Source organism: Arctopsyche grandis, chromosome 10 (genome assembly GCF_051622035.1).
Source record: "Arctopsyche grandis isolate Sample6627 chromosome 10, ASM5162203v2, whole genome shotgun sequence".
Classification (NCBI taxonomy): Eukaryota; Metazoa; Arthropoda; class Insecta; order Trichoptera; family Hydropsychidae; genus Arctopsyche; species Arctopsyche grandis.
In genome coordinates this window covers 8,063,121-8,084,475 of record NC_135364.1, presented here as the reverse complement: position 1 = coordinate 8,084,475, position 21,355 = coordinate 8,063,121, and the positions used below count along the sequence as shown (strand labels likewise).

Below are 21,355 nucleotides of genomic sequence, written 5' to 3'. Positions count from 1 at the left end.
GATGGTTTACGAACGCTAATCACCTGATCTCTCGTTCGCGCCAAAATGTCCTCGCCGAATGAATGAGCCGTATGTAACGGCCAATAGGATCGCCTAACTCATCGACCAATAGTTATTACATGTGTATGTATGTGTGTTGCGCCCAACGGGTATAAATGTGGGGCGCTCTCGGCCTGGAAACCATTTCGACCTGGAGCGTCGACGAAAGGAAACCAATAAATGACGCTCCTGCGTCTTTCTCTCCGATCCTGGAAGCCCCCTCTTCACGTTCACGCAACAATACTGTAGACGTAAGTGATGGAGCATCGCTTTCAGTAATAAGTGATGACACTGCAGGAGGGGACCTTATTCTAAACTCTCCAGCATCGACATCTATGCCCCACACAAGAACAAGACCACCTAAACGACCTTATTCTAATACAGCACTGGCTACTGATGTACTGAAGACAGTTCAAGAATATTTTAAGTGTCCAGAAGATCGCCAAGATTTTTTCGCCAAAAATGTTGGCAAGATATTGCGGGTCGTTACCAAAATGCAACGGATTATAGCAGAAAGAATAATGGCTGAAGTTTTGTTTGAGGCTCAAATGGGCACTTTAACATCCCATACGTCCTATACATTGACTAATTTAAAAAATCAATACAGTCATAATTCCACACCTACTCCTTCCATTTCAGCAGATCCAATACACACTCACCATAGCCAAAGCCATGTGCCTACTCCCTCTTCATATCACAATTTCAGCCAGCAGTTGGGCTTAATGGTAGCGTATATATTTAGCACCACTGCGATCGATGGTTCGACTCGTCAAACTGCTGGTTAGATTTGGGGGTTTTGTGACTCCAAATCGATCGTTTCTCTATTAGAGTTTGCCAATTTTATCTGATCATTGTTGAAACAATTTGTACAGACTCCAGGGATGTTCAACTCGAGAGCACCCCCGAAGTCGGTTTGTGAGATAGCTCGTGGTAAGCGTGGGCGGGACTGGTTTCCTCAAGGTGCCTTCCTTCGTCGTCGGTGGTCTGGTCTCTGCTGATGTCGGCTGCTCTGCTCTGTCCCTTTCTCCTTCGTAGTGTGCGTGGGATGCGTGATGTGGAAAAGGGGACGGGAGAATATAATAACAACAGGTTGTAAGTCTGTTTGTATGGCGACTGTATTTTATATGTATAAATTATACAGAGATCAAGCAGAGGGACAAGGGGGGGGGAGTAAACAAAGAAACACGCGTGCCTTTTGAGGTTAGCCACGCGTAGCTGAATTGTCTGCCTTCTGGACGAAGACAGACCAGGCTTCCTCTGGTGCACACCGGACGGATACTGGAGCTGGTCTCCAAGTATCGTCACAACCCTCACCAGCCTCTAGCTGGTGATTTCGGTGGCGAGGAGCTAAGCACGTAAACACCCACCATGTTTACGCGAATACCGTTATCGAACTACTGTCAGTTTGTGGGCTAACCGCTGTCTCAGGGTGGCCAGCACAAAAATATATCGGCCAAATCGTGGGTCGTAAGGCCACGAAAGCCGATCATCAGACATAGTCTGAACACAATTCCTGAAAATTGGCAATAGATAATTTCCTGTTGTCACAAAAATCTGTGTGTATAATTTGAAGAAATTATGCACAGAAATCTGAGAAAATCTATAGATGTCTCTATAATTTCGTGTTTATTATGCGTATAAAAATTGTGCACAATATCTAAAAATAATCCATAGATATCTCTATGATTATTATTTCTGTACTTGATTAATTAATGTATTCGATGTTTATTGAACTTACTGTATACGTTGTCTGTATACGTCACTCTCGTCGCATTGGAGCGATCTGTAATGACGAGTGTACATTGATTGTAATAAAAAAAAAAATCATCTCCTTCTTCATACCTGGGAAATACGGATGACTTGTATTGAGTTCAAAATTTGTTCAAAAACCATTATAGATGGACATTATTGATACTATACGATTCACATTGTTTATTTTACATGTTTATTTTACATTTAAAAAATAAAAATGATTAGCTTACCTTTATATATTCCTTGTGTAGAACTCTGTAAATAACCTCACAGGTTTCTGGAACAATAGAGCTGAGAGACTGAGCTGATATAATAGTTGAAAATTTCAAATCTTCGTAGCTTCTTCCTGTAGCTAGAAATTGCAACGTGGCGCTTAATCTTTCGTGGGGTGAAATTGCTGCTCTCATTATGGTGTCTTTCTTCTGAATGAGTGGTGCCACTAACGATAAAAGCTTTAGGTAAGTATCCTCGTCCATCCTCATATCATTATGCCAATCTTTTGGCATGAATCTAAGTTCATTCGTCAAGTTTATATGTTGTGAATAGTGCTTTCTTTTTTGTAACCATTGTTTAGACCAAATTTTTCGGTGTCTTTTTTCTTTTGTGTACCTCAGAGCTACCACTAAACCGACAATAGCGAGAGCGTCGTCTGCAGTCGTTGTCGCCATGCTGCTGCTCGCACCGCACGCACGATCACTACTGACAATATATTTACGTAAAGTAATTTCAGGTCTACCGAAACAAATATCTCACGGTATACTACACAGAGAGTTACACAAGAGTCACACGACCGATCTGACAGCCGGCTAACAGCCCAACCTTTGCCACAAACAAGCATAATTCTGACCATATCTTTGAGCCAAAGCAATCTTTATGGAGCCGTCTACACACACAATATTTCCATATCCAGTTCCCATATTGCAACCTGTGGCTGCTATTTAGGAACTGGATATGGAAAATATTGCAAATATCGGTAGTAGATATCGTGCGTGTGGACGGCGCCTATGTCTCTTAATTTCTGGAATAGAATCGTTATGAAAATATGCGATGCGGTGCAAACGATCGACAAGCGCCAGACAGACTGAACCACAGATTAACGACACGTGTACTTACACTAAGCGAAATCTATCCGACATACCTACCCTGTATACGTTATGTGCTTAAACTTGCCAGAAAGATCCAACTCAATTTTAATAATTGCATCTGTGCACATCGAAAGGTTACTCGTCATCTGATGTGCAATCTATCATTCGTGAAGTCGAGAATTGCGTTTAAAGCAGCCATACAGTAAATCTATGGTTCAGTCTGTCTGGCGCTTGTCGATCGTTTGCACCAAACCCGAAAATATGTCTGTTGATCAATATTATTTATTATTTATTAATAGTTTTGGACCATTGTGGCATTACAGGAAGAACCTAATGCACCACAATGGCCTACATTTATCAAAGATAATACAAGTAAAAAACAGAAAAATTAGAAAGCAGAAAACATGGTAAAATAAAATAATAATAAAAAAGTCACAAAAGGAAAATAATAATACAATTAAAATAGTACATAAAAATGTACAAAGGAGAAAGAAAAAGTAAAATAAATCAAACAAAATATGAATAAAAAATAAAATCACAGCGAGGCCCAAATGGAAGAGAGTAGATTAAGATTCCACTCATACAACACATTCAAATTAAGAAAGTAATGATGAGCGCAGGTTACCAGATAAATATGTTGAAATAACATCCGATAATCTACGCTCCCCAAGGTGGAAAATATCACATTCAGGGACGGCAGCAACGATTTCATTGAGAAGTCGAATAGCTCTTGGAATAGGAGCCATTCAAAAAAGAACTGTGCGAGCAGCAGGTACAACCATCAAATGATGATGTCTACCACGCACATAATTATTAGGGACATAAAGTCCCAACTGTTCCAGCAACAACGGACATGAATATAATTTCTCAATGTCGAATAATTATGAATACGTAGATTTAACATTGTTTTATTATAGTAGAATAAAGGTAGTCTTCCGCCACTCTAATTTTCACAAGGCTTTTATATGTTTCACTGGTTCGGTGATTACTAGTCAAATGTGAACCGGTCACAGGACAACCGGTCGCTCTAGATCGGTCACATGTGACCACCCGTCACACTAAAACTGGTCACACCCGAAAATTGGTCACAAAAAAACTGATCACACCCAAAAATTAAAAATTGGTTGAATTTTTAGGTGTGACCAGCTTTTTCGTAACCAATTTTCGGGTGTGACCAGTTACTAACTTAGAGCTGCTAATGTTTTGGTCAGAGTTCGTAAATCGGAAGTAGTATTTTTTTTTAAAACAATATTTCATTATTTTATTTTGACCTGTTAAATTATTTTAATCTTCTTGATATTTAATTTGTATAATACTGATGGTGATTTTAAGTATTAAAAAAAATTTGAACAAAATCCGACAACCGGAAATAGAACTTTTGTCTTGTGCAAGTCTCCATAAATTTTCGCTCAATTTGTATCGCTGTCATAGTTATTAGTATTTCATAATCTGTCTATACGGTTCAATATCGAATTTTGTGTTGTAACTTTCTTATATTCCTCAAATACATAGATAACGTCATGGGTTGGTCACACTCGAATTATTTTATTTTTTTATTTAACTTTTGATATATTCCATTTCACACGAATATATTGTTCCTTCTATTTTCAATGTTTTTATCATCCATTATTTGCAATTACTGTATATTTTACAAATTTGTATAAATGGCTTCACTGGTTGATGATTATCCGGCAAAAACGATCTGGCGTTACTAAAATCTCAATCACGGAACATCCGGCACCTGAAAATTCTATCCATCGATATTTACCAACGTGAAATATCTGTGGCCTTTCTTGCACCCTGTCACATTCTCTCGGGTGTCATTCAAGCACTTCTTTCATACATACATGTCGGTTAGGAATAATATGCACATTAAAAATTATATATAAATAAAACGTTCAGGTTAAATAATAGTTTATTTACAGTTATTTATCCATATAAGCCGACATACATTTATAAATGACCATAAACATTTACAAAAGGCAAACTGGCATATACAATAAAATTTTCATGGTTGATATCTCTAAACGCACGATATGTATGACAAAATAAATATATTCAAATCATTTAATACAAAATAAAATGCGAAAAATATTTGACACAAAACATTTTTAAATATAACATACTCATATTACTATATATATGTACACTCCTAAATTCCACAATATTCTAAACTGCGAAATATCGATAAATTGAAAGCTTTCACCGTTTAAAATTGTAATCGTATTAGTTTTAGAAATATGATGATGAACTATAAATGAAACTCGAAATTTTAAAGTGCATATAAAAATGGTGGCCAGTCTTCAGTAAAGGCATATGTTTCTAATGATCTTTCGTAGTTATTCGTAAATTGACTTCAGCTTGATATGAAAAGTGTATTATACATATGAATTGAAAATCAGTCACTTTTTTTGCAAATGGATTTGGTAACACCAAGTATTCTGTATATTGCATATCCTTTTACTACACTGTTGCTAGCAGCTTATTCATATCACCATGCATTCGAAGAATCATGGGAATGCAATTCAAATTTTTCAACATCACTATCTCAATATTAAGTTTTCTTTTTTATTTTCACAATATAATACTTTTTCGTTAGAGTCAACAAAGTCTGCAAAACTCCACAATTATCCAAACATCAAGAGTAATTAAACTTTTCGAAAATTATTTGTTTTTAAACAAACTGGATATTCATTATTTAGTGATTAATACTAGAGTTCATGGCAATGACTAACAAGTTATCATTCAATTATGGTATTTGAATGTCCGAAAAGCTATCATTTTAAATACATAGAAGGGTTAAAACTGGGATACACTAATTAGGGTTCCGTAAATTATAAGAATTTGGGAAGCCTTCAAGTATTCTATTATAATATAATATTATTAGTTTTTCACATAATTTAAAACAAATTAAATTTAAAAATAAAAAACGGAAATGTATTTGAAATATGATGAGCAACATTTTCATCATATCTGTGAATTTTATGAAAATCAAATAAAAGTACAATTGTAACTTTTTAATAAACATTATCTTATTCAATATAAGTACATAAAAGTGCAAGTTCAATTGATATGTACACATGTATTATTGAAAATACTCGTTTTTATTATCGTTACTATTGCAATTTATTATATAAACATGAAAGTTGCAAATAATGAACGTATGTATGTATACTGCAGAACAAATATTAATATTATTTAATTACAACCAGATTAATGGACATATCTATATTATTTTATATATATATATATATATATATATATATATAAATACTGACACTCAATACTATCCACTGCCGTTTTACAGTCGTCAACAATTTTTGCATATGAGCACCGACAACGTATCCACAAAAATATGTACCTATATGGTGCACAGCTTTTTTTTATTATATATATATATATATATATATATATATATATATATATATATATATATATATATATATATATATATATATATAAACTTGATGCACACACACATGTAGTACTAAACTTTCCAAGGAAATAAATTGTATATTGATGTAATTATTATAGATTAATATTTTATACAAAATACATATATAAAAAAAATATGTAGCATTTCTATATATGTAATATTTACAAGAATTTGAAATGTTAATATGTTGGACACTAAATTCACAACATTGCGTTATGAAATATGAGATCAGTAGAAAAAATTTAACTTACATAACTTAATACCAATTTTATTTCAGTCTAATTTGTTAAAAACGGCTAACAATGCTGTAGAAACAAGTGCGATTTGAAACTATCCGTAATTTACAAAATTCAAAATATATTTTTAAACATTATTGGAGAAGACATATACACATAATTAATTTTTTTTTTACACAAAAGCTTTTATTTTAATATTGTATTATATTTTATATGCAACATGTATACTTATTACAAAAAGAAACCAAAAATATATTAAATTATTCATTTTAATTTACATAATACATAACATTTATGGAAATATATAAATATTGTCTTTAAAGTAATCTTTAATGAAAAACCGTGACCTAAAGAATACAAACTTTAGTAAACTATATATTCTTATTATTATTTCCATTGCTACATAATTAAATGCTCACAACTTGTTTTAAAATTTACAAAAATAAAATGACATATTTTTAAAAGAAATAATAATCCAACATAGAATTAATTAAATTTAGAAACAAAAACCTCAAATTCTCCCAATGAAAAGTTAAATAATATAATTTTGAATCATACGTGGAACATTTTAAAAATTTTAATTTATTGAAATGTATTTTCATATGTAGTACATATACATAGCAGTGTCAACTTATATGAAGGAAAAAATAAACATTAAAATACAACATATTAATGTAAAAATAAATTTAATAATTTTCAAGCAATAATAAACTAATAGGATAATCTTCTTCGTTATTTAAAAAAATCAACGAATCTTTGGAGCTGAACGATCATTACAATGCTTATTTCTTTTAAGAGTCGCGCCTCGTTTAATCTGTTCCATAAGAGATCCATGACAAATCCGAGGATCTGGCTGTGGGACCAAAGATAAATTGCATTAAAAATCTTAATAAGAATGTGAAATAATTAAAATCAAGACAAAAGATAAATATGTATTTACAATAAATACCTGTGCCTTCGTATTAATTATTTGCCTAACAGCGAAAGCGCGATTCGGTGAATTGGAAGCTTGTCGCTGTTTCAACGTTGCACTTAGTTTATCTAAAAATGCTGGCTGTACTGCAGATACAACATTGGAAGATCCTTCAAATTCAAAATAAGGGATTAAATTCGTTTAATGAAAAACCTTTACCTATTTTTTCAACTCTACTTTAATAAAATCTACCTTTTTGATAAGAATTTTTATGTGACGGCGAGTGGTGAGAAGCGAGCGAGTCTTGAGACGTTTTAAAGGAAGACCCGTGGTATAAATGAGAATCATTCTCACTTGCTCCACTGACGCTTCTGCGACTATTTCTTGGTGATAGCTGTGGCGCAAGTCGAGCGCTAATTGCTGCAATTAATCCTCCACTATTTCCAACTGAAATTAAATATAAATTATGATTTCATTGAAAAATATTAACTTTCATAATACTGATAAAAAAAATACTAACAGTCGCTGCCCCTGCGATCGGCACTTTGGGAGCGTGGAGTTGAAGTCATTTTTCTAAGAGCTAGAGGACTCATATTCCCTTCATTATTTCTATTTCCGCCGAATCCTAAATTATTAAAGCCGGCTATAATTTGACTTGGTTGAGCGTAAATTGAATTTCCGCTGGAGTTGACGGATGAGAATGGATTTTTCTTATCAACGTTCTGAGAATATTCTACAGAGGTAATTTGTCTTCCGAAGGTATTGTGACCCGATGGTGATGTGTTTTGCATTGTTGGAGTTTTTTGGCCAAAAGTTGTCATTGTACTCTCACTATATATCGATGAGCTTGCGCTAGAACTGTAGCTTACAGTTGCACTGTAACTAGTTGAATTGCTCCGATTTTGTTTCTCATCACAGTTCTCGCTAACATTGTGGATCATATTATTACCCTTATAGTAGGTTGAATTGACATTGATATTATTCCTCGAACCGTAAATAGAATTATTCTGATCGACGTAATTGAACATTTTGTGTCCAGTAGTTCCATAAATGGGATTGATATTGCTATTTTGAAGAGCTGTAAACGCAGATTTCGACTGTTGAAATGAAGTGAGCATCGACTGAGATGCAGGATTATTAGGTGGCGCGTTAGTAGTTGGTTGATTTTGTAAAATTGCACTTCTCCTAATCAAACTAGGACTAGCTGGAGTGTGTTTCAATTCTGTCAATGCCTTCACTGTTTCTGCTACATTTATACCCTTGCCTACAAACATAATAAAAATAAATTTCTCTAACAATACATATTTTATATACATATTCAATTGATTTATAATGAAATAACCGTGTGACACGGGAGTAGAGCTTCTGGATGAGGACTGTAGGTGAGATTCAATCTGCTGATGATCAGACGGATTGAGTAAAAACGCAGGAGGTGGAGGTAAATTATCATCTCCTTCACAATGAATTGATCCTTGACCAATTTGATTACTGCTTGCATATTCTACGAAAATAAAACGTGTCAGTATTGAAAAATACACAAATTACAAATAGCTTTGAACATTCTAATAAAATTAATTTTACCATGATGACCGGGCATTCCTTGTGGACGGGATATACTACTAGAACGGCGAACAGGAGGAGGAGGTTTCCCAGGATTTCCTCCGGCTGAACCACGTCGAGCAGCTAATGCTAATCGAAGTCCAGCAGGAGGACAAGTTGCTGAAAACCAAGAATAACTAGTTAAACACCATAAATTACAAAACTTTCCTAATTGTGTTTGATTTATTAATATACATCAAATAGACTGTGAAACTTTACCAAAATGTGGATTTATCTATGAATTGGTTAAATTAAAGCCCAATTCATAAACTTGCTATTATAAGTATGTATACCTGAAATTGTATGCGATTTAAATTGAAATTTTAAAATATAATTCTTCAATTAAAAGCTATTTAGCACAAAACAAGTCAAACTCTAAAATATGAACGTGCAATTTTAAATACGAAGCATCAAAATACAACAAACTTATTACCTACTGTAATCGCTGCCATCCAAAAATAATTAAAAACGTTGCATCAATATAAAATAAAGTATAAATACATTGTATTATTACAAATAGCATTATTAATAACAGGAATGCGATTAAATCATTTATTCACCTTTAATACTACGCACGAATAAAATTATATATGAATGTATTTACAAAAATTGTAAACAAATGAATGTATGATATATTTAAAGAATTTAAAATAGGATGTGACTATTTGCAGGTACTATATCTGCAAACTATTGGCTATTTGCAAGTACTATATCTGCAAATTATCGGCTATTTGCAAGTACTATATCTGCGACAGGCGCAAAGCCTTCTGCGCATGCGCGTGAACTGTCACTGTCAGCGCGTTTACTGTTAAAATTTTGTTTTAAACCTCTCAAAATTTAGTTCGAACTCGTAAAGTGACGTAGAGTAAAAAATATAATCCAAATTAGTTAATATTATTTATTGTTAGAAATTATTATCATATACAACGTATAATACCTACATACAAGTACAAGCCGCGAACTAGCAAAATGATATAAATCTATTATAATAACGTGCGAAATTTATTTGCCTCATGAATAATGAACGATTGATTAAACAAGTCTAGCATACATTAAATGTAAGAAATTATAATCGGATTATAAGTTCACTCGCATGCGCAGAAGGCTTTGCGCTTGTCGCAGATATAGTACCTGCAAATAGCCAATAATTTGCAGATATAGTACCTGCAAATAGCCAATAATTTGCAGATATAGTACCTGCAAATAGCCACAACCTTTAAAATATACAATGATGATAAAATAAGCTGTTTATAACTAATATCAATGTTTTAAAATTCAAACTCACCAGTCATTGATAATGGACGTCGTTTTGGTACACATGGCTTGCTTTTATTTATCGTTGCAAAGGTTACTGGAGCCGCATTAATTTCATCTATATTTCTAACAGCTTCGTCGAGACTGCATAAAGACATGCTGAGGCCGTCGTTACCGTTATTATTTAAGCATGAGTCTTGAAAGCCCGAGTTGACCTCTATATCGACGAGTGTAACTCCACTCTCTGCTATATAACCCATTGACAACGAAGACACAGCAAGCATGCAGCAAAACATAACACACATGAGCAAAAGATCTAAGCACTAATTAAAAATTTCATGCAATGCGACTTCAAGCCGTTAAATGACTTATATTATAATATAATACGTGTCGTGCAAACCAATCAGCTCATGACTGAAATTCAGTTAAATTAGTTATTCAATTTAATGATGAACAATATATTTTATAGGCTTGTGTTTACTAGGGCAGTATTTTTAAAGAATGTTTTATTAAAATTCAACAAGTTTTCTAATTAAAAGAACAACTTTTTTAAATACATTTATATTGATTGTATAAAAATGATCACCAAACAAGTAACTGCCTTTTTAACAATACATACATATATACAATATACAAAAGTCAATAAGTAAACACAAACTCGTATCTACATTAATGTTTTAAAGACATTTTTGTTTTCTTAGTGAACAAATCCATTTTTTCAAACTACCATGATCATATATATGATTCAAATAATATAAAAAAGAAGCTCATAATGCAAGATTATTTAAGAATTTAATGTAAAATATTTTTAATCAATCTTCACACAATGAATTAAGCATAAATTATCATACTACGTTATATGATAATAAAAAATGGACATGCATACATATGAGCTGTTATATTTGAAACCCACTTTTCTTCATTTCGGGAAATATCTCGCAAAACATTAAATATAATGTTTTGGGTTTTACAATATTTTTGCCTTTCTGAGATTCTGGACATATCGAATTAAAAGTAGTGATAACAATTTGTGAATTAAGTCAAATTGAAATAGTGATTTTGTAATTGAAAATTGAACTTCCACCACTTTCAAATATAACAGCTCATATTATGTAGTTCATGATTTTATCAAACTTCAAAAAATTACAATATTATATTACATTACAAATACATTAAAAAACAGTAAAAAATTTCAAGCAAAAGATTAGGATAAAAAATCAAATGCAAAACTTCAATTATGTTATTAATCAAAAACATATATATATTAAAATGATTTATCAAAGTTCACCTTCAACAGATACTTGAGAAAATTGACCTCCATCTTCAACGGGACAACCTCCTTGACTACCATAGCCACTAGAAGATTCTAAGGAGCTTTCGCTGGTACTGCTTTCACATGGCTGCAATTAATAAAAATCATTACATTCAATTCATAAGCAAAATCATCACTAGAGGTAGGACCGGAAGCGTGCTTTTTCCAGGAAACAGGGCGTTTTGGGTCTATTTTTCAGGAAATAGAGCAAACTACAAAGCTAGCGTGCAAAAAAAAGGTGCATCATAAAAATGGACAATGCACGGCGAACAATAAACAAAGAACGACACGCTTCCGGTCCTACCTCTAATCATCACACAACACAGCAAGATTAAACGCTATACCTTATCGTGAACAACATGTCCATGTTCAGCGGGATTAGACAATTGCAATCCTTGTGCACGATTCGCTGCCATCGTCGCCAATTCAAACATATTTACATATGTCGCTTGCGGTGGTTCTGAAATAATATTATACAAATGAAAAACACACCGAGAATAATTGTACTCATAAAAAAAATCACCTTGATGTTCAAAACTAAAAGTTTACTCTTCTAACATTATACTAAAAAGGTAAATTAAAAATTAATGCCTTTAGTGAGGTGAGGGGGCAACGATGATGGCTTTCCCATTTTATGCTCACCATGCTGCGACTGGTTACCCTGTGAACATTTAGCAGGTACTGTGGGGCGTTCTAAAGATGAACATCTCTGTAACGAAATTCATGATTAACGATTTAAATTTTTCCTGATTTTTACAGTGAACAACAAAAAAAATCACGTTTTTTACTCACCAGAGTGGAAACTAATCTACCTTTACTAAGTTTGACCGACTGAATTTGAATATGACAATGATTTTTGCTGGCGTTTTCTTGTTTGAGATAAAAGCGTTTTAAAAAATGCTCAATTTTTACAGAATTTTGCAGTCTTTAACTTAAAATCGAGTATTGCTGTGCTAAAAATGAGTATTGGAATCAATAGCCAGATGCTTTTTATATTGATTTTGATGTTAGTTTTAAAATACGTATAAATAATTATTTACCGAATTTTTAAAGCCAAAAATATATATTTAATTTTACACATTTTTGCTCAAGCTATCGTGCATTTATTGGGCCAGTTTTATATTTCACTACGTTTACAAGGTTTGGTGATTATTGGTCACAAAGCGCTCGCCCCAAAGTCACTAAAATCTCTATAACGGAACATGTGGCAGCCGAAAAGTTCATCAAACTAACGAGAACTCAAGTGGAAAATATTCAGTATTCGTGATTTTCATGGCAAAAATTTTCTTTTGGGCGGTCGCAATGTGACTAATAATCCAATTACCGTTTACAAGGATTGGTGTTCAATCCCAATATTTATTTTATTTTATCTGAAAGTACTAATTCGAGAAGTAAATGTTTTAAAATTATGATATGAAATGATCTAGCTGGGGCTGCTCATCGCTTGTGATCGAGTGTGAGCGAGCGAGATCGAATGATGCGCTTCTAGCGTAAAAATCTCCATTCTTCACCTCTTTTAATAATAATAGCATTTTATAACTCAATTTAAAATCATTTGCGACTCGAATTAGTACGTTTGGAAAAAAAATATTGACATTGAAAACCAATCATAAATTAAATAAAAAAATATTTTTTTTTGTAATTAAATACAAAACTTGTACAATGGATATAATAACTCGAGAATGTGTAAAAGAGGATATTTTTTAATTCGCTAGATAATTAACTATACGTATTTTAAAGCAATAAAAATCACAATCAATAGAAAAAACATCTGACTATTGATTCCGATACTTACTTTTGGCACAGCAATACTAGATTTTTTTGTTAAAGACTGCAAAAGCCAAAAATCTGTACAAATTGCGCATTTTTTAAACGCTCATAGTTCATAAACGAAAAAAAACCAACAAAAATCATTGTCATATTCGAATTCAGTGGGTCAAATTTATAAAAAATTGATTAGTCTTCACTCTGGTGATTTTTTTTTTGTTGCTCAATGTTATCAATGCACATAGTATCAATTGATCTTTACCATTGGTAAGGGAGGCCTTGCATATATAATTCCTTGAGAACTGACGCTGCTACTGCCTCTAAGTGTACTGGGAGGTGGACAACACGGAGACACGGGCTGCGATGCACTACCGCTTGCATGTGTAACTAAAGATAGTGCACTCTCCGATGACCCATGCGCTGTAAAAGTGTGCACACTTAGAGCAGGCCTTGAATGTCCTTTTTCATATGCTGAAATAAATTTTTGAAAAATCAGTACACATTAGATCAAAATTTTCGATACACTTCTAATGTATAAAAATACGATGCATAATTATTACCTGTAGAAATCGTATGTGGTCTATCGCTCATGATTGCCGATGCGGCTCTTTCAAATTGCATTGTATCTTTCAAATCAGGCCAAGTTGCCGACCCCGAGCCGTCATGGAGAATTGAATGTGAATCAGAGCCCAAACTTTTGCTGTGAGAATCTGTACTTTCACCGTGTAACTCTAGCCCTTCAGCGTGCAGTGTCGGAGAGTCTTGATTGCCGACTGGTGTAGTACAAGAACTTGCAGCTGATGTGTTATCTGATCCCTAAAAATTAATCGCACAAAGAAAGTCAATTGTATGTTCCAAAAACTAAACAATAAAGTTAATTCAGTTTTCTCCAATTTTGTTCAAGTGTAGCGTTATGTATACGACTACTTTCGATATTAAAACTAAATCATCTATAACAAAGAAATTTCGTTCATATCCGTACATACACACATATGTACATTCATATATATAATAAGCATATATAAAATAATTGTCATGAACAAAGTGATGACGAAAATTATAGAGTAAAGAAATTTCATATTGATTCACAAACCCTAGCCTTTGCATACACACACCAAAAAGCATGCAGTGAGTGAGCTAGTTTTGCTCAAAATTTTGTATTGTAATAAGAAAATAACAATATAATAAAAAGCAAAAATAAAAATAAAAACATAAAATAACCTTTTTGCGAAATTCTACAAGTGGTGGCAGATGAAGAGTATCCTGAGAGGTGAATCCAGAATCTCGACTTGATATACTGCCCAAACGAGGCGGCTAATACAAAACACAACAACTAACTACCATGGAATCGTTATCATTTCAATTTTTCTTCACAACATTCATTACGTGCGGACAACATTACATAACTGAATAGAAACTTTCGAAAAATGTTGAAATTGAAATGATAAAGATTTCATATTTATTATAAAAAAATATGTACAAAATAATGAAAATTTGATATTATGATAAAAGTATAATATTATGATGAAAATATTTAGGTATATACGATTGTAAGAATTTATCCAATCCTGATAATCCAATATGAACGGTGTGAAATGAATAACTTTTACAAATTAAACATGTGCATATTTTATATGATTTTTAGACGTCATCGAATCTCATTGGGAAACTATTATACAAATGTATGCAGATTATAAAAGCTACATTCTTCATTAAAATTATGCTATAAATAACCGCATACATATATTGAAATGTCAAGAGATATATAAATTAATATAGTACAACAAATAAAAAAATAACTTCTTGACATTTGACAAATCGCCGCATTTAAGAATCGTTACAATACCGAATTTCATAAGAAAGTTATGAATATCAATCATCTTTAATAGAAATTAATATATATGTACATCTTTAACACTTGCCGCACTGTGATGGATAATGAGTGACCAGGACTTAAATTTTATCTCCAATAATACTGAATTCAGGGTCTTCATATTTTATGTATACCCCCATCAAAGCTTCTATGATTCGAATTATGTCATTACGAAATAAAAACATTGATCAATATCCACAAAAATAATTATTTCTTGGAAGCCCCTTGTACACGTGCCTCACAGAAGCGAGAAAAAGGGGGAAATTCAGCACGTCGCGCTCAACGGTCAGTGTGAGAATGATATCCGCCTTCAAATGACGACTCTACTTCAACCGTTTTTTTTTTCATTTCTAGCACTTATTTTATATTATTCGACGTTTAATAAATGATAAAATGATTTTTATCGCTAATTACAATAATTAAGCTCGCAGATTTTGCATTATTTTAACTTAAAACACACATTTCTAATTTAAAACACACATTGGACGCTTGGCGTCCAGCACAGTGGCTATCGGATTTTGTATCACAGTAAGGCAAGTGTAAATTAAATAAACTTCATGATTTATTTTGTGCATTGATAATAGTAATCGTAAGTGAAAGTAAGAACAGGTATGTAAAAATAATAAAAGGAAACAGTGTTGTTACTAAATTTTATAAGCTTGCTTTTACTTGGTATTTACATTGCAAATGTCAAAAAATTACTAACGTGGGATGATTTCATTAGAAATAAAAGCTTTTAAAAACTACATCCATATAATATATCATTTTATGGTTCTTAAATTAATCATTACAAACGCTAAGTGAAATGGATTCATAAAATAGGGAGACATAATATGTATTACGGGTCTATGTGACGAGTCAGAATGTTAAAATACAGAAAAGACAAATATCGGAAGGCAAAGATCGAAAATCGAAAGCTCTTAAGTCGAAAGATCAAAAAAAAAGGGTGCATGGTAAACGGTACATACTCACTTAATTTGCGCGAGCAGGGTACAACAGGAACAAGAGGAACAGGCTTTTCCTCCCGTATTCTGCGCGCGCACATTAATACGGGAGGAAAAGCCTGTTCCTCTTGTTCCTGTTGTATCCTGCTCGCGCAAATTAAGTGAGTATGTACCGTTTACCATGCACCCTTTTTTTGTGATCTTTCGACTTGAGATCTTTCGATTTTCGATCTTTGCCTTCCGATATTTGTGCTTTCTGTAATTTAACATTCTGGCTCGTCAAGGAGACCGATGTATTACATACATATATATAGAACTGAAGCATAAAAAATATATAGGTAGGTGTAAATATGAAAACATCAAACGATTTACCTAGAAACAAAGAAATAAAAAGAAATGAAAAAAGAAAAATAGAAAAAAGTAAATTGAATAAATATTTAACAAATTATGAAAACACAATACGTACATATTAAGTGCAAAATACCAATGTCATAATTTTTTACAACAATAATCTAATATGTATTGATAAAAGACATTTCAAAAGCTTTACAATTTGAATATTACATCATTTGTTTTCATAAATTATCTAAATATCAATATAAACAAATAGAAACTCAAAAGTTGTCAAAAAATAAATGCTATTATGTAACTAAATGAAAATTTACATTTAACAGGGATCATGCGACATATTTCGAAACTCTCACCTGAGATACGGATCTATTCGCATGTGACAAAGTCGGCTGTAATGCACCGTTGGAAGACTGCGCACCGTTCGGTCCGATCAAATGATGATGCACTGAACTAGATCCAGAATGTGAACCTGAAGACGAACTGTTCAGAGAAGATATGGAGGAACACAATGATGACGACTTCCGGCTGCCGAGTCCGAGCGGACGTGGCGATGGAGGAGATGATGGCGGCGTCCAATGAACATTACCGCTGATAGCTTGCAGATCTGATATAACCTACATAAAAAAATCAACAACTTTATACAACTGAAAACTAAATTTCATTACCCAAGCGTAGATATGATACAAACCTGTTCGCTTGCCGCTGGTAATGAATGAGGTTCGTTTGTCTGCCTTAGCAATTGACCGCTACCTTCTTGTAAATGACCGACTTCGGTAAGCATCGCAACTTCGCAATCCTAAAACCACATTTTTGATGCAGATCATAAATATAATACAAATATATGATTATTGAATTCCCATCTTAACGAAACTCACCACAACTGGTTTGAGTAATGCCACAAATAAGCAAAATCGACTCCGTTCTTCTACTAATGCGGCTCTTACGGCCTTCTTTTCAGCATCTTCCAGAATTTGGCGCCTTTCGTTAACATCCTATAAAGATTAACGATTGGTCATTTTCAAATAAAAACACATTTCGAATATAATAAGAATTGATTCTATAGGCAAGTTACCTGCATGCATGTTTCGACGCGTCTTTGTAAATCACCGCCTTTTCCTTTCCGAGCTTTCTTTTGAAGCCTCAAAGTGTCCGTCGATCGTTTCTTTAATTCTGATCGCGCTCGTTTATATTCTATAAATATTAATATAGTAATATTAATGATTTTTGTCATCTTGCGAATACAAAAATACAAATGCAAACTATGTATACCTCTCGAGTGGTCTTTATCCAAATTAATTAGTGTCTTTTTCCAGTCTTCTAACTTTTCCTGAAGAGGATTGACTAGACAGTCCATAATAGCACTGAAAAATTTAACAGGTCAATTTACTTTTATCCCTCTGTATTAATTTGTCGAGTTATTTTCAATGTGAACTATAACTCCATTTTTAAGGCAGACTTTGAATGTAAACAGTAATTTTCCATTCAATCAATGATTCTTTTAGAATAATTTGATTTCTGTATTTGTCAAACTTCTATTTGTAAAAAACCATAATTTTGTTTTTACAAAAGCTGGTATTTTAAGTGGTAAAGTAAGGTTTGTCAAATTTCTATTTTAAAATAAAAACATTGTTTTTACAAAAACTGGTATTTTAAGTGGTAAGGTAAGGGAAAAAAGTTGTAATCTTTAAAAAGAAAAAGCAAAAAAACAGTCAAACATTGGTACATACATACATACGTATAGTACAAACATATGTATGTAAACATTTTCTGAGCCAATAATTCTCAAACTTTTATTCAAAAAAACTATAATAAACAAAATTTTATAGTAAAAATTTAGTTGTGATTAATTCCAAGGTTTATTATATTATATGATACTTATTGTCCAGTTTAAAAGGCTGGGCTAAAATATTTTGTAATAAAATACTAAAACTGCTCAAACAATTACAGAATTTTGAAACAATATAAAATTAATTTGAAATACATATAATAATTAGATGAGAGAATAAAACATCCAAACAAAATTTCAATATAATAAACTCGATTATTTATATTATTTAAATATGTTTAATCACTATGCAGATAACCTCACTGACATCATGATTGGATCGAGTTATATTTTTGATATTAAAAAATCTGATATCATAGTATTAGCTGGTTTCAGAAATCAAACTAGAAATGTAATTCGGTTTTTTCGTATAAAATGTTTAAATTAATAACTTGAAAAATTGAAAGAAATTAAATTTAAAAGATAATACAACCAAGCTTGCTTAATGCGAAAATATTTAAAGTGAGATCTCAACAACAAAGAAATAGCTTATATCAATTTGGTTCAAGGGTTTTCTTATGCAATCGCTCGGTTATATGAATTGAAAAAATCTTGAAATACCAGTAATTGATAAACACCACTGTCTGAAAAATCACTTACTATCAATCAAAAACATTGTTTGTAAATAAGTTTACAACAAAACATGAAATTTAACGCCTTAAAACAAACTATGTATATGCTACATAGTCATTTTTTGGAAATTAATTAATTATGAAATAGCTTTATCTTCAAAAAATGACTTTGTGTCATTATGCAATTCTATATATGTATGTACATACAAACATACATATGTAATCAATTATTCTCAAGTTACTCATTACTCTAATCCGAATTATATATTGAATAGGACCAACAATTGCATTTGAATTAACCATGGGCATAGCCAGAATTTTTTCTAATGTGGGGGAGGGCTAAGGGAGGAGGAACTTACTTTTAAAAAAATAGAACATTTTCAAGATTGAAATATCAAAAATTGAATATTCCTTGTTAAAAAAAATTCGTTTGCAAGCGAAAAAAATTTTAATATCCTGAAATTACATTTGAGATATTATTTTTTCATATTTTTTACAAAGTAAATCATTTTTTAGCAAAAAAAAACTTTCCTAAATTATTACATAAAAATATTAGTATAATTTTAATAAATGGGAGAAATAGTGCCAGAGAAAAAATTTCTTCAACGGTCTATAACTTTTTATCGGGGCTGTGGAGTTGATTCAAAATTTACCAACTTTGACTCCAACTGACTTTACCTTGGGTTTCCACTCTGACATGAACGATTTTATAAGATCAATTTTTCTTTACCAACGTATAAAATTGTAATTAATAAACATAATAGCGATTTTTAAAACTAAATTTAAAAAATCATTGAAAATTGACATGTAACCTAATTTATTGAATTATTGGTAATTAAATAGGTATAAATAAAAAGTAAAATTTCATACACAAACAAATCAATTTAATAAAAAAAAAATAAGAGATGGAAGAAACAATCGGTTTTGGCCACAATACGTGCAATTCATCAATTTTATTTATAACTAGTGTTGTACCCGATGAAATATCATTGCATGGGTGTTGGCATATTAATATATTAAATAAAAAAAATAAAAATAACGTGTCGATCCTCTGTTCGATCTGCACGCGGTCAAACTTTTTTCAAATACTTTTTAAATATATTTAATTTAATATTTATATTTAATTGTTTAATATGAAAAAAATGGTAAAAACTACCTACCTACCTACATATAAACAACATAAAACACCGATAGAAAAATGAATTAATTAAATTTTCAATAGATGGCGGTATATTATTTCGGTCTATTTTCCTAGCGGAAATATTCGCATCGCACAGTATATATATAACTTTTTTATTTTGTTATTATTGGTATTACATTCGTACGTCGTTTTGTTGGAAGCGTTCTAGTTTACGTACATATGTATGTCGAATCGAAACGATTATAGTATGGCGAGCATTGTCTCAGACACACAGACAGAATAGCGAAATTACATATATATATTAGGGGTACCGGAAAGAAATCCATTTTCAACTTAAACATTCAGTTTTTCATTTTTTTTTTTGCACATTCTACTCCAAAATATAATCTCCTCTAATTTTCATAACTCTTTACCATCTTTCTGTCGATATTTAAATCCTTTTCTTGAAAAATCTTGCCAGTTTTGAATTAATAAAAGTTAATAGTTGGTTTACCACATTCCTCACGCTGTTGAATTTTTTTCTACTTAATGTGGCCTCCATGGAACTAAATAGGTAATAGTCCGAAGGAGCGAGGTTTTGTAAATATGCGTGAGGTATAAAAAGGATATCGTTTTTCCCTGAGAAATGGAAAAATATCACGTGTTCCATCGCTCTTCTTTTTCGTGCGTGCGGGACAAAAACCATTTTGTTTGTTTTTCCGATGCTTTAAAATGTTCCTACATTCTCTGTGATAGTTCTGTGGTAATTTATAAGTCTCTGTGATAGTTCTATAATTCGATAATTTTCTGTGGTTATTAAAAACATAGATAAATTAAAAATGGATTTCTTTCCGGTACCCCTAATATGATATGATGTTAAATTCATGGTTTTCATAATAATTTTTTTTTTTAATTTATTAGTGAATTTGCTCCAATAAAATTGAAGACTAGTTGACACATACTGTAATACTATTAATTAAAGAAAGTAATAAGAAAAAAGTCGGAGTTGGCTTATATTTTACGACTCCGACTCCACAACTTTGCTTTCTATCAAAAAGAGCTAAATTACAGAAAAAATTTCAATTCTGAATATATGGGAGCTGGATACGGGAAATATACACCATTTACATAAATAAAGTCCATACCATGTAAAAGCTTTCATCCTCGTTTCTATGGCTTTGTGCCGAAGACACATTCTCGTCAGCGCAGTTCCAATTTCTTTGGTAGCTCCTGTAACACAAAGAAAAATAAGTAATTATTAAATGCACACTCGTCAT

The 21,355-nt window shown here is 32.0% G+C and overlaps 1 protein-coding gene across 1 annotated transcript in view; it reads right to left on the bottom strand.

Moving 5' to 3' along the window:
- Window positions 1-6,801: 6,801 nt before the first annotated feature.
- The window catches only part of mim (missing-in-metastasis), a 93,115-nt gene continuing 78,561 nt past the window's right edge, over window positions 6,802-21,355 (bottom strand). The window contains exons 4-22 of the mRNA XM_077439633.1: window positions 21,224-21,308; window positions 17,831-17,922; window positions 17,634-17,752; window positions 17,437-17,553; window positions 17,250-17,357; window positions 16,915-17,175; window positions 14,615-14,707; window positions 13,954-14,209; window positions 13,656-13,864; window positions 12,269-12,335; window positions 11,971-12,086; window positions 11,603-11,714; window positions 10,346-10,558; window positions 9,043-9,180; window positions 8,804-8,962; window positions 7,982-8,725; window positions 7,714-7,908; window positions 7,498-7,631; window positions 6,802-7,401 (exon numbers count right to left, since the gene is read on the bottom strand). Of these exons, the coding sequence (XP_077295759.1) occupies window positions 7,294-7,401; window positions 7,498-7,631; window positions 7,714-7,908; window positions 7,982-8,725; window positions 8,804-8,962; window positions 9,043-9,180; window positions 10,346-10,558; window positions 11,603-11,714; window positions 11,971-12,086; window positions 12,269-12,335; window positions 13,656-13,864; window positions 13,954-14,209; window positions 14,615-14,707; window positions 16,915-17,175; window positions 17,250-17,357; window positions 17,437-17,553; window positions 17,634-17,752; window positions 17,831-17,922; window positions 21,224-21,308 (3,326 nt within the window). The 3' untranslated portion in view covers window positions 6,802-7,293. The remainder of the gene's footprint in view (window positions 7,402-7,497; window positions 7,632-7,713; window positions 7,909-7,981; window positions 8,726-8,803; window positions 8,963-9,042; window positions 9,181-10,345; window positions 10,559-11,602; window positions 11,715-11,970; window positions 12,087-12,268; window positions 12,336-13,655; window positions 13,865-13,953; window positions 14,210-14,614; window positions 14,708-16,914; window positions 17,176-17,249; window positions 17,358-17,436; window positions 17,554-17,633; window positions 17,753-17,830; window positions 17,923-21,223; window positions 21,309-21,355) is intronic.